Source organism: Sturnus vulgaris, chromosome Z (assembly GCF_052056855.1).
Source record: "Sturnus vulgaris isolate bStuVul1 chromosome Z, bStuVul1.hap1, whole genome shotgun sequence".
NCBI lineage: Eukaryota > Metazoa > Chordata > Aves > Passeriformes > Sturnidae > Sturnus > Sturnus vulgaris.
Genome location: NC_142283.1, coordinates 78,159,273 through 78,171,198, shown reverse-complemented (window position 1 = coordinate 78,171,198; position 11,926 = coordinate 78,159,273). Strand labels below are relative to the sequence as shown.

At 36.1% G+C, this 11,926-nt stretch overlaps 1 protein-coding gene across 1 annotated transcript in view; it reads left to right on the top strand.

Annotated features, from left to right (window-relative positions):
- The first annotated feature begins 5,243 nt into the window (after positions 1–5,243).
- The window catches only part of RIT2 (Ras like without CAAX 2), a 176,925-nt gene continuing 170,242 nt past the window's right edge, over positions 5,244–11,926 (top strand). The window contains exon 1 of the mRNA XM_014894850.2: positions 5,244–5,618. Coding sequence (XP_014750336.1) covers positions 5,516–5,618 — 103 coding nt within the window. The 5' untranslated portion in view covers positions 5,244–5,515. The remainder of the gene's footprint in view (positions 5,619–11,926) is intronic.

Genomic DNA, 11,926 nt, shown 5'->3' with positions numbered 1-11,926 from the left:
CAACCTGAAAGAAAAAGGAGACACAGGAATGCTGAGGAGAGCAACATTCTCCATACTTAAAAGGTTTGTTTGATTCGCTAGCCAGATATTTAAGTATGTGCTTGGTATTTTCATAGCTGCAGTAAATAGGATGAAAAGTGATAATCTTACTGTGTAATAAGGACATTTGGGTTTCAGAGATGTTTCTAATGGGATAGCGAGGCAATTTATTTCAGAAACTGAGTAATTTCTCACCCTGGAAACTTTAATGTAAGGCTAAGTAAATGTTCAATTTGCTTGCATGGATTTGTGGCATGGGGCAGGGATGAAAAAGATGACCTCTTCAGAGCCCTTCTAATGCTATTTGTGTGGTATTTCTTTTCATATTCAGGCTTATAATTTTCCTTCCTAACAAAAGAACTAGAAGGTGTTCCAATTTAAAATAAACCTATGTTCATTCTCACATGTGCATATAGAGTAAGGCTTTGAGATCTCTAAGATTCTCACATTCTGAATATCTGCATTTGAAAGTACAGAAGCCTTATCTGTGGGTGTAATTAAAATTCAACAGAAATCTATAAATGGCCCAGAATCATTAGTATTTCTAGACAGTTAGGATCATAAATCATTTGTGAAACTTTATTGGAAACCCAGAGAAAATAGCTTTTCCCTTTGAAATAGTCTAAGACATGACCTTCAATGTTTCTGTTCTGTATGGAGTTAGAGTAATCACTTGTAGGAATTTTTAAGTTAATATTGTATGAGTGCTCCCAAGAATGTGACAAACTGCCCCTACTTCTCAAACCTTTGTACAGCAAGCACAGTGTTACTTGTGCTGTTTGACCTGGGATAACCAAAGGGGAGCTGGTTTTTTGTGACAATTTTTCTTTGACAAGATCAAAAACAAAATGCTGCTCTACTCTCTGGACTCTGAAGTAGTTTCACATTTTCTGTTAACAGTCAGTCTTGCATCTTTCCTCCTATCATTTGCTTTTTCTCCATGACAAGCTGATATAAGGCTTGGATTAAAATGCATTTCAGCAGGGGCAGGGCTGAAATGTGCCTGACACGAGGGACAGCAACAAGAACTTCAGAACAAAAGGCATCTCTTTAACAGCTGAGGAGCCAGCTTCAAGGTGTGAGGCTGTCAAGTGCCCAATCAACTATACTATGTGTGACACAATGAATCATCCCACAGATGAGTAATTTCCAGAATAGAAAAGGGACAGGGATTATTGAGGAAAGTCAGGGTGCCTGTGGCAGGTGAGTGATTGAACTACTGGGTATTTCTAGTAGGAGTCTGAATTCCAAAAACACAGAGATGCTTCTGTAGTCGTTGGAGGTCCCTTAGCAACACGATTCAGAGTTGTTCAGTGTATTTGAGACTGAATATATTAAACACGCTAATGTAAAATTTAAGTTTAGAATTTTTTTAGGTCCCCTAGCAATTACTTTATTATGCTAGCTTTTGTCAGAATTGATCAAGTTAAGCTGGTGTGCCAATTTTTTTTTTTTCCTCGGGAACAGGTTGAATCAGTTCTCCAGTACTGTGCAATGATTTCTGCATTAGCACTCTTTCTTGTCACAGCAGCACTTCAGCAATTCAGCAAGTTGGCCTTATATGCCTTTCCGTGAAGGATATTTTTTTTTACATTTCCTCCCTCTGCTGTATCTAATATGTAAACATGAGGGACAAAAGACTGGTCAGTGTTTCCATAATGGCATGGACCTCCATGGGCTCATGCATATTCACTATTATTAGATGGTTCACATGCCTTTAACCCATCACTTAATGGAGCACAAATCAGTCAAGATTTGCATTTTGCTTGCTATTCAAGTTTTCAAACTCATGAGCTCCCTGCCTAACGACAAGAATATTTATCCAGGTTAATTGATAAAATATCCTCAACATAGAGTGCTCTAGGAAACAATTTCAGAACACTTACATGTTGTATTAACATCTCATTATTTTATTCAACAACCCTAGAGCAAGTGGGGGTGCAAGATGAATGATATGTGTTTCCTAATGGCATTTTCTCTTGAAAAAAGCTCATCTCTTCTAAGATATCTATATTTTCTTTTCCTTAAGACCTAAGCATCCTTAATGATCTTTTCAGTTTTAACTAACAAAATATGAATTCAAACAAAGCAGCTGCTAGAGTTTGAATACCAAATGATTTAATTGCTTGCTGTATCTTACAGTGAGTTTTAATAGAAAATTTAAAAAAATAAAAAAAAAAAAAAAGAAGAGGAGAAAAATCAGCAGAATTACCATAAAGTCATAAGCAATATGAGAACAGGAATAGAAATAAATTTATTAAATAAATGATTCATTACAATCTAGTACTCCAGGCTTTTTTCCCACCTTTGCAGTTACTCTTTTTTTGCCTAAGGACAGATTTCTATGAATTTGCATCATGATAAATGAGTCTTTAAACCAGTGAAGCAGAGATAAAATAGACGGTTGGAATTTACAGTGGAACACCACACGCTGTAAAAACTCCAGTATTTCAGGTTAAATAGTTATATTTAGTATAGTTTATTCCTGTTATCTGTAAATACTTATGTAGCTAATTTCCCCCCCCCCCCCATATTAATAAGTGTTTTAGGCCAGGTAATTTCAAATAATCTCAGTATTAATTTTTATTGGCAGCAGACTGAAAGTAAACCCTTGTACTTTAGAAGAAAGACTAATTGATGTTATTGCAAATGGAAATAAAGCTAACTACGTCTCCTCCACTACTGAATTGAATGAAATTAGGGCAAAGGAGGCTGTTTGTCAATACCAAGTCATGATGAAAACCAATCAGAATAAGTCCCGTGTTGCAAATAAGAATGCAGTACCACCTTTTTAAACTACGGAAAAATCTCTGTAATTTAGGGGGATATGTCAGTGCAATGTGTTTATTTATACAATGTAATAATACTTAATAAACTGCTAAAGTTAAATAAACATGTAAGTGTCTTTAAAACAAGTATTTTAAGTGTTTAGTTATCAACAAATACTTAATTCTGCTCACAAAAAAGTGCTGTCAATTGTTTCCTTGTTTTTCTTAAAGGATGAGGAAGTGGCTTTCCATTTGCTTGTCATAACTCATCTTCCTGCTCTAACTTAATTCCCTTTTGTAGCCTCTTCTATATCACAAATCCCTTCCCCACATTCCAGCTCTAAACAAAAGAAAAAATGGACTTTCCACTTTTCTATGACTAACAGAACAGCTGAGAAAAATAAAATTTACTCATTCTTGTCTATCATGTATATATTATGTTCACTAATTTTTTTTTATATAAATATATTTTGCTTAGGTTGCCTTTTATGTCATGCCCACAGCCACTCACTTTCCTGACATTTTAATGTCAGCCAAATGCTGCTACCAGGTATGGGAACAAAAGCTCCTCAGGAGAAGGTTGCTGTGTTTATGGGAGATTACCAGAAAAACCCAGCTGTTCTAAGCAGTGGTTTTGATATCATTATTAGTTTTATCTACGGTATCAATAATGGACACACAAGAATGGTTTTAATGAAAATTAAATTCTAATCGCAACGGGGATTAACTGACCTACCTGTCAAATCCTGCTGAAATTCAATATTTAGATATCATTTGCAGCATTTCCTGTTTACGTCCTACTTTATGCTCTGATGAACAGATCCTTCTGAGTTCTGATGTTTCCATCCAGATATAAATACAGGCACTCTTCTGTGGCACTACAGAGCTCAGAAGTCCTTCAGGACAGTGGCAGATCCTGGCTCTGGAGGACTTCTCAGAGCACAGTGACTCTGTCCACTTTTGCTGCCTGGCTGAAAACAGACCATCATATTTGGATGTCTCTCTGTTTTTTGCACGATCTGTTCATGTGAGTACTTCTTAAGCAAAAGTGATTTTAATAGTCCACGATGGAGTGAGTATTACTTTGTATTTAAATTACTTTTCATTACAAGATCAATTATATTGCCCACAATTTCAAGCACCAACAATTTTCTTAACTTAGTCCTTACTTTTCTAAGTATTTATCTTTTTTTTTGAACTGAGCTACTTTCTGTTCCATCCACTGTCTCTTAAGTTTTTATTAGGAGGGAGAATGAGTATTCATATTCTGTTCGCCTTCTCCATTCTAATTATTATTATCATCATATTTATGCATCTGTTCTTTTTTAATAATATATTTGCTTAGCCCATTAAGCTACCCTTCTAAATGATATGTGCCCTTCTACACCTTTTCCTCTCCTTAATTTTCTTTAAATCATGTCCTTCATCAGTCTATGATTTTTTCTTTTCTTTTTCAATTTTTAGTTCTAAACTATTCCTAAGCAATACAATATGTTTACACTCTGCGTAATTATTGGAGGAGTGGACAGACGAAGGTGTCTGACTTCCAAAATACTTTATTTGTTGTTTCTCCTGCTTCCATTTCCATGTCACCTTACTAGTTATCTCTGTCATGAAAGCCCAGCACTTCCAAAAGAGTACAAGTTTTGATTTCTACTCATTTTGTGGTAGATGCTTTTTGGTCCCCAAAAATATCAAGTAACAGTTAAAGCTGGGCAAATTTCTTATTATTTATCAAGTTCTTTAAATAGACCAGATGTTTTAAAAACAAAATATGAAATTGATGACGAGCTGCTGCATTTTGTTGTAAGTTTTCACTGAATAATTTCAGTGTGAGATTTTCACACTGAATATCATTCACCAGCTTGGTACGATAAATCACTTGATATTAGTATTAAATACTTTCAAAAAGTTGATTTTCTCCTTTACATCTTTTCTGAAAGAACGATTATATCCCCCTTTCTTCAGTCCCTGTCTCTTTCGGAAATTGTATGTGGAAAAAGGAGGAAGACAAGTAAAGTTTGGGTTTTTTACCCCAAAAGTATCTGGTTTATTTCTGCAAATAATTGATGGATGCTGAACTAAAATGTGTATTGATCAAACCTAGTCCTAGAAAACTTCTGTGTTTTCAGTAAGCTTCACGAAGAAAAAAGGCTGTTAAAAGTTGTTACTTGTTTCACTTGTAATAACACTAAGTGTGAAACTAGCAGACTTGATGATCATAGGATGCATATTTCACTCCAAGGTGAAAAGAAGGTTGTCTCGTTTGTTTTAAGATTCAAGCAAGTACTACATAGTATAAAAGCTTCACAGTTAAGAAATTGGATCCATTTTATTTTGCTGAAGTATCTGATCCATTTGTTCAATGACACTGCAACCGCAGAGGTACCAGACCTCTTGAGCCTCACAAAACTGCTGCTGTCCAGGAAGAGAAACAGAGAACGATACAGAGCTGGGAGGGGGCAGAGAGAGATTTTTATTGGAAGCTGTTAAAGTGGTTGCTATGAGACCTTCTCCAGCTAACACAGGCACAGCAGTGTGTGAGGCTGATAAATCATAGCTCTTGCATTATACCTTCCCTTTCTGCCTTTTTTTTTTTTTTTTTTTTTTTTTCTCCTAACACAGCTTTTATAGTTGTTTAAGATCAGAGAAAACACCTGCCAGTTGCTTTTTCTTCAGTTTCGGTCCCTTCTGCTGCTTCGTGCAAGATGGAGCTAGAAAATGCAATGATCAGCTCCTCGAGCAGTTCTTCAGCAGGCTCCAGAGAGTACAAGGTGGTGATGCTGGGAGCAGGGGGAGTTGGAAAAAGCGGTAAGTTTCAGCAACAATATTTTGGGAGAGAAGGGGTGAATTGGGAGAGTAAAGTTCACCGGAAAAGGACATTGTTGGATGAGGGGTTTCGTTCCTCTTTCTCTCGCACATGGCTTGGATAAAAGACTATAGTTCGTGACTGGGGCAATGAGTCAGCTTAATTTGTTACAGACTGAAATGCTGGAAGCCTTTTTAATTGGTTATTTGTGTAGGGCTGACCTTGGGTCTGTTGTGTGTGAGGAGAGAGCAGTCAGGCTGCTGCTTTAACAGCAAGTGCCCGTGTCACCGTCCCACCTGGGGAGGGGTGGTGGTGTGCTGGACAGTGTGGATGTAACTTGGCCTGGGGGTCCTTGTGCTCAGACAGAAATCAAACTATCTGCAAAGTCAGCTGTACAGAGCGTGGGGGATGCCTGCAGTGTCTCTGTTTTCTTCCCCACGTCTTTTGGTTGATTTTTTTTTTTTTTTTTTTTTGAGTGTCATTGTGTCTCAGCTGGTTTCAGCCTCCTCTCTGCTCCGGACAGGTACAGCATGCCAGCCTGGGTCTCACTCCAGGCTGTGAGGCAGATTTGCAGCATATTTTAATATCCCTGTCTACAGCTGGCAAGATATGCTAGTGTCTGACAATGATATCTCTTCAGAGGAGTCATTATTTTCTCCGGACAGTGTTTTCTTTCTCCCAGATATTATCAGCTTTGATTTATTCTCACTGAAACCAGCTTTCTCTGTTCTTACAAAGACTTTGCTGAACACGCAGAGTTTGTCTCAGAAGTCAGTATATTGAGCTAGACATACAACAAGAATTTGATTGCATCTTCCGGAAATTCAAAAGAATAACAGAAAGAGAAACAAAATTACAAAAAGCAGTGTAATATAATATAATACATCCCAGCTAGATCCCAAGGAATTTTCAGGATAAATAGCTGTGACACTAAATTGTAATAACTGTGTAGATCAAAGAAGTTTTATTTGTACTCAAGCAATAAGACGAAGTATAGGTGCAAAAAGTTAAAAATTGTGAGTGAACATAATTTTCTTTTTGTACCTGTGATCTTTGTTTTTGTTGTTATATTTGTCTTCAACTTCAGTGACACATCCTTCAATGAAAGCTATTTCCCATCAGTATTGCTTAACCAAGCAAACAGTTCTTTCACAGATGTTAGTATACAATCTCCATATAAAATGGGAAAGAAAAAAATATTCGTAATCTTGGAGTAAATTTCTGCAATTTCAGATTATCTTTTCCATATATCCAGGATGTAGACTTTTTTGTTTATTTTCTTTTTTTTCCCCTGAGTGCATCCAAAAGATGGCAGCAATTTTTCCCCCCCAAACACATTTGTAGGGATAATGCAATTTTGAAAACTTATTCACCACAAAGTATTGCAAACTATACTACATTCATAGCACTACTGAATCATAACAACCAAACTTTACACGTACATGGGGGAAATTTCTGAATTTCCATTTACTATTATATAAGAATTGAAATCAAAACTTTAGTTAATTCAAATCTTTGTGTTCAGAAAACATTAGCTGTTAATTTTATGATAATAAAGCCTTTAAATCTGTGAATTGAACAACGTATGATGCATCTCCAAACTTGAGATATACATAATTAACAAGTAGAATTGTGTGATGTAAAGAAAAAAAGATGGGATCAAGTGGATATTTATGAAATTTTATGGCATTAATGAAAACTTTCTCTTGTAATCACAAAAGGGAAATTCCTGATTGAAAAAAAAAAACAACAGAACAAGCAAAAAAAAACCCCAGCAACTGAGTAATACTAGGAGTTCATAAGAAAGGAGGTGGACAGTTCAATATTTACTAGGTATGAACTTCAGATGTGTAATGCACCTGAAATATTTCAGTAGAATCCTGACTGATAGTCCAACTGATAGAAGTCAGAGAGAGATAAAAGGTAAAAAAACTTGTCCTCCATAAATCATTAATTCATTCAGACTGTTACATAAGCAGGATTAATTTACACTGGATTAAAAACAGAAAAAGGCCTTAATGACTACTTTCATTCTACAAGATGAGCTGTGCTTTCCCCTAGTGACCTAGATTCAATGTGTCCAGGAAATTATAAATTTAAACATAAAAATGAATCAGAGTAGAACACAGATGAAAGAAAAAATAAATGGTTCCGTTTTCAATTTTGATTTTGAGAAATCAGTGATGTGTGGTTTGATGTACTGATACCATCCTGCCTTCTTTTTCCTGTCTTCTCCCTCCTTCTTTGCTTTTAAGTCATGATAAAAACAGTAACAGCTGGGGTTAAATTACTGAGTGGGAAACCTCTTTCGGATGAAAGACTTTCCATTCCTCAATTCATTCAAATATTAAATAATTCAGGTTTGGAATGAATTTTCCATAGGAACCAAGCCACAAAAATGTTAGATTTCTTTTTACTCTGGGTGTAGTTCACTTCCAGAGACCCCCTGGGCATTTTGATCTTGTGTTTCCAACCTTCCCCTGCTCTCTTATTGTGACACTTGTGCATGGAGTGGAATGAGGAGGAGACCAAAAATGGATATTCTTTTGGCATTGGTGTTTACAAAAAAATTCTCTTTGGATTAGTCAGGCTTGTCTCTTTACTTCTGTGCTCCAAGATGGCAGACAGTCCAGGAGGACAGCCAACATCCTTTTATTTGTGCTAATCAGTGTGGTGTACATTACACAGGAATTGGTAAAAGAGGATGAACTCTGTGCATCCAAGTCTGACACCCATCACATGAAGAGTAATAATGTGCAAACTGCAAGGGGTCTGAGAATTGTTACTTAAGGATTCTCACATTTCAAAATCAATTCTGGAAAACTAATTAAAAAAAAAAAAAAAGTCTGCTATTATTTTATAGGAGGAAAAGACAACACCTCAACACCCAGCTTTCAGAAGAAACAGGTAATAGTTGTGTCTAATGAAAATGTACAAAGCTAGATGTAAATTTTTATAGGAGTTGATTTCTGTACAGTAATTATGGAGTATAGGTTCCCTAGAATGAGTTATCCCTTCTAAGACTTCTGAAAATAGATTTCTTTTTGTTTTCAGAGCAATGTGCTAATTTCTTATGTTATGTAAGCTGTGTTCATCGTCAGGATCATCAAGTATAGGCTGATGCAAATTCAGATCAAAGTTATACTAAAACCAATAATTTACTTGAAATTAAACTGACGTAAATAAAGCAAATTTTGAATTGAGTCTCATTCAATTATAGTCCATATCAAAATGATATATTTCTAATTATAGTTATATTTAAATTAAAAATGAGAATTTGGCACTTGTTCTTCTCTGCTCTGATGACAAATATCAGGGCACTTCAGTACCACTCAGACCTACCTGAAGTCACCTGACATAGGGCTCAAAGCCTAAGAACCTTGGTGACTCTGAAACCCATTTTGCTCACAAATACCTTCAGAGATCAGTAAACAAGGTGCTGCCATGGTCCTTGTCTGATGCAGATCAGACCTCTGGGGTTAGCTCTGTTCTTTAGTGTCACAAATAAAAAACACTCACAAAAGAGTCTTTCAATCCTGAGAAAATCCATTGCTGCCTTATATTTAGCAAACCAGTTACACTGATAACAATGCCTAACTGCAACACATTCTGCAGAACATTAGTGATGATTAACACACGGGTTGCAAAGTGACTGCTAAAATGAGCAAATTAATGTACCTGTGCAACTGAATAAAATAAAAAACCTCCCTATGACAAAAAATTATTACCTAAGCAATCTCTAAACACTGATCAGATTGCACCATTACCCACCTTTATGCGCATCTTCTTGGCTGAAAAAAAGTAATGTTTTAGTGGGTTTTTTTGGTTTTTTTTTTGTTTGTTTGATTTTTCCTAACTATTCATTTAAGGCTGAACATGTTCTACAATTATTCCAGGTAAATAAAATTACATGTTTATGCATAACATAGGTTTATCATAGATGCAAAGTGAATTTCTTTTTAGCTGTCTTATGGAAGTTGCATTTCAGATGAGAAAAGGAATTCTTTAAAAAACCAAAACTAGTTAATATCTCTTGCTAATAATATAGATTTTTTTCTCTTGGAGAAAATTTTCATTTATCAATATTTATTTCTCAAACTGATTGCCAGATGATCTGTTGCCACCATACAAAATTTTTAGATGCTTTAAAATAATTGCCCCAAGACTTTTGTAAAACTAATGCATTTCCTGCTTTATTGTACTTGGAAAGTAATTAGAAATGTATTTTCAGGCTTCAATCTTAACAAGAATAGAAAAAATGGAAGAGAAGAAATTAAGAAAAGATTCTCTCAAGCAGATTGGAGGAATAATGTGAGGAAATGTATTCTCAGACTGGGCTGGCTAAGGGAGACATTCTTACCCATTGATTTCCTTGATTTTCCTTTTTTTTTTTTTTTTTATCCCAGTGTGGCATAAAGGCTGTGTTTCTACAGATGCAGGTGACTCATCCAATTAATTTCAAGATCATGTGTACACAATAACTTCCAAAATGTGTGAAAACAATTATGTTCTCTGTGATGTGAGAACTTCAGTATGAGGAATTAGATTAAATCTGAAATTTTCTTTCATTTATGTGCTCAACTACCATTTTTTTCTGGTATGGTTTTACCTCTTATTCTGCCTTGATAAAGCAAATTATGTGCCTATTATTTTCAAGCATGTTCTCATAACAAGAGTCTCCAGTAAACAGAGCACCCTGGAGTGTGTTCTGGAGAGCTGGCCCACTGCAGCTTTTTGTAAACTCCCTGGAGATAAATTAATGTGTGATCCAGGTTACACTGAAAAGGATGACGGGCAAAGGTAGAAATTCCACTGGTATCAAAATACTGAGCTTGAAAAGCACCACTCGGTCCTGCTGATGCTGCTCTTACCCCACCACAGGTGTCACAGAGCACTCTCCAGATATTGATCAAACACCTCAGCAGCCTTTCTTTTTTTTTTTTTTTTTGGAGGGGGGCTGGTTTTGATTTTGGTTTCTTATTTTCCCCAGGAATATTCTCAGGTACAGCTGTGCTTCCCTAAATGCCTGGTAGATGAATCAAAGGAAAGGGTCTGGCCTTCTCTCATATCCTGAGGCAAGCCAATCACCAGGATGAAGGTGTTGGATTTAGTTACTGCTCAGTATGAGTCAAGGTGAAAAAAAGTTTCCTTTCAAGTGCTTGGGCATGCTGTGGATTGCAGTTAAGGCAAGCTAAGTTGCTTTTTTACCCTTCAAAGTCAGCACAAGTGTAGTTCTAACTTTTCTACTTTTCCTCTAACTACAAAAATGACGATTTTTGTTTAAGTGGATAAGAGATTGAGGTATTTAGTCAACAAGGACATACATCTGTATGCCATCTGAAAAGAATTGCTTGTTCCCTCATCATTCTCTGTCTGAAAAAAAAAAAAAAAGTAACCCAGATTTTCGAATCCTCGAGTGTTTCAGAGAAATTATTCTACTAATTCTGATTAAAAAAAAAAAAAAAAATGAAAGGGTATATATTTTTTGACTACGGGCAAATTTCCTTCTTGGTAATGGTTCTGAAACGGTAAAGGTGTTGACCATTCAAAACGACATAAATTCCTTTGGTCACTTCATGGTGCTGCCTGCTACCTCTGATTATCTGTGACCTGCTGTAGCAGGGACAGCGTGAGGCTGGGAAAGGAAGGGAGGGGACAGAAGAACTCTGACAGTGCTGCAAAGCACATGGTAATACTTCTTGACAATTATGTATCCTTGGAGAAAACATCCTAACTGAAGGCTCTAAGCCACCAGTGCCGTTTGTCATGTCTGGGATGTTGCAAACTGAACAGCAGTCAGTTCTGATGCAGAATTGCAGATGCTTCATGCAAAATAATGGTGGTGTACAATGCATTTTTGTCATGAAAAAGCAGACAAACACCTTGTAGAGAAGGACACCAATGCCAAACAATCACATCCCTGAGCATGAGTAGCTTCCAGTTTTCTCATAAACCAGATTAAACTCTAGAGATGGTACAAATGCAGAGTTCCTGGTAGGTTTGTGATCTTTGATAACACAACTGTCTATTTGTTCTAGTTTCCTTCAGAGGTAGATAATTGAATTTGTTTCAAGTTTTATTACGTAATAATTCCAACTTCTACACATTTTATCTTGTCTCTTTTTTAACAACTTTGAGAGAATCTGTGTTTTCTGTTAATACTTGTAGACAATAAGTTCACCCCTTTATCTTCTTTCACTGCAGTACAGTGAATATTGGAAACTTTGCTTGTAGGACCTTATTTTCAGAGTGTCTTTTATGCTTAATTATAGAGGCCTAATATTTCCACATCAACTTTTTGAGTATGAAT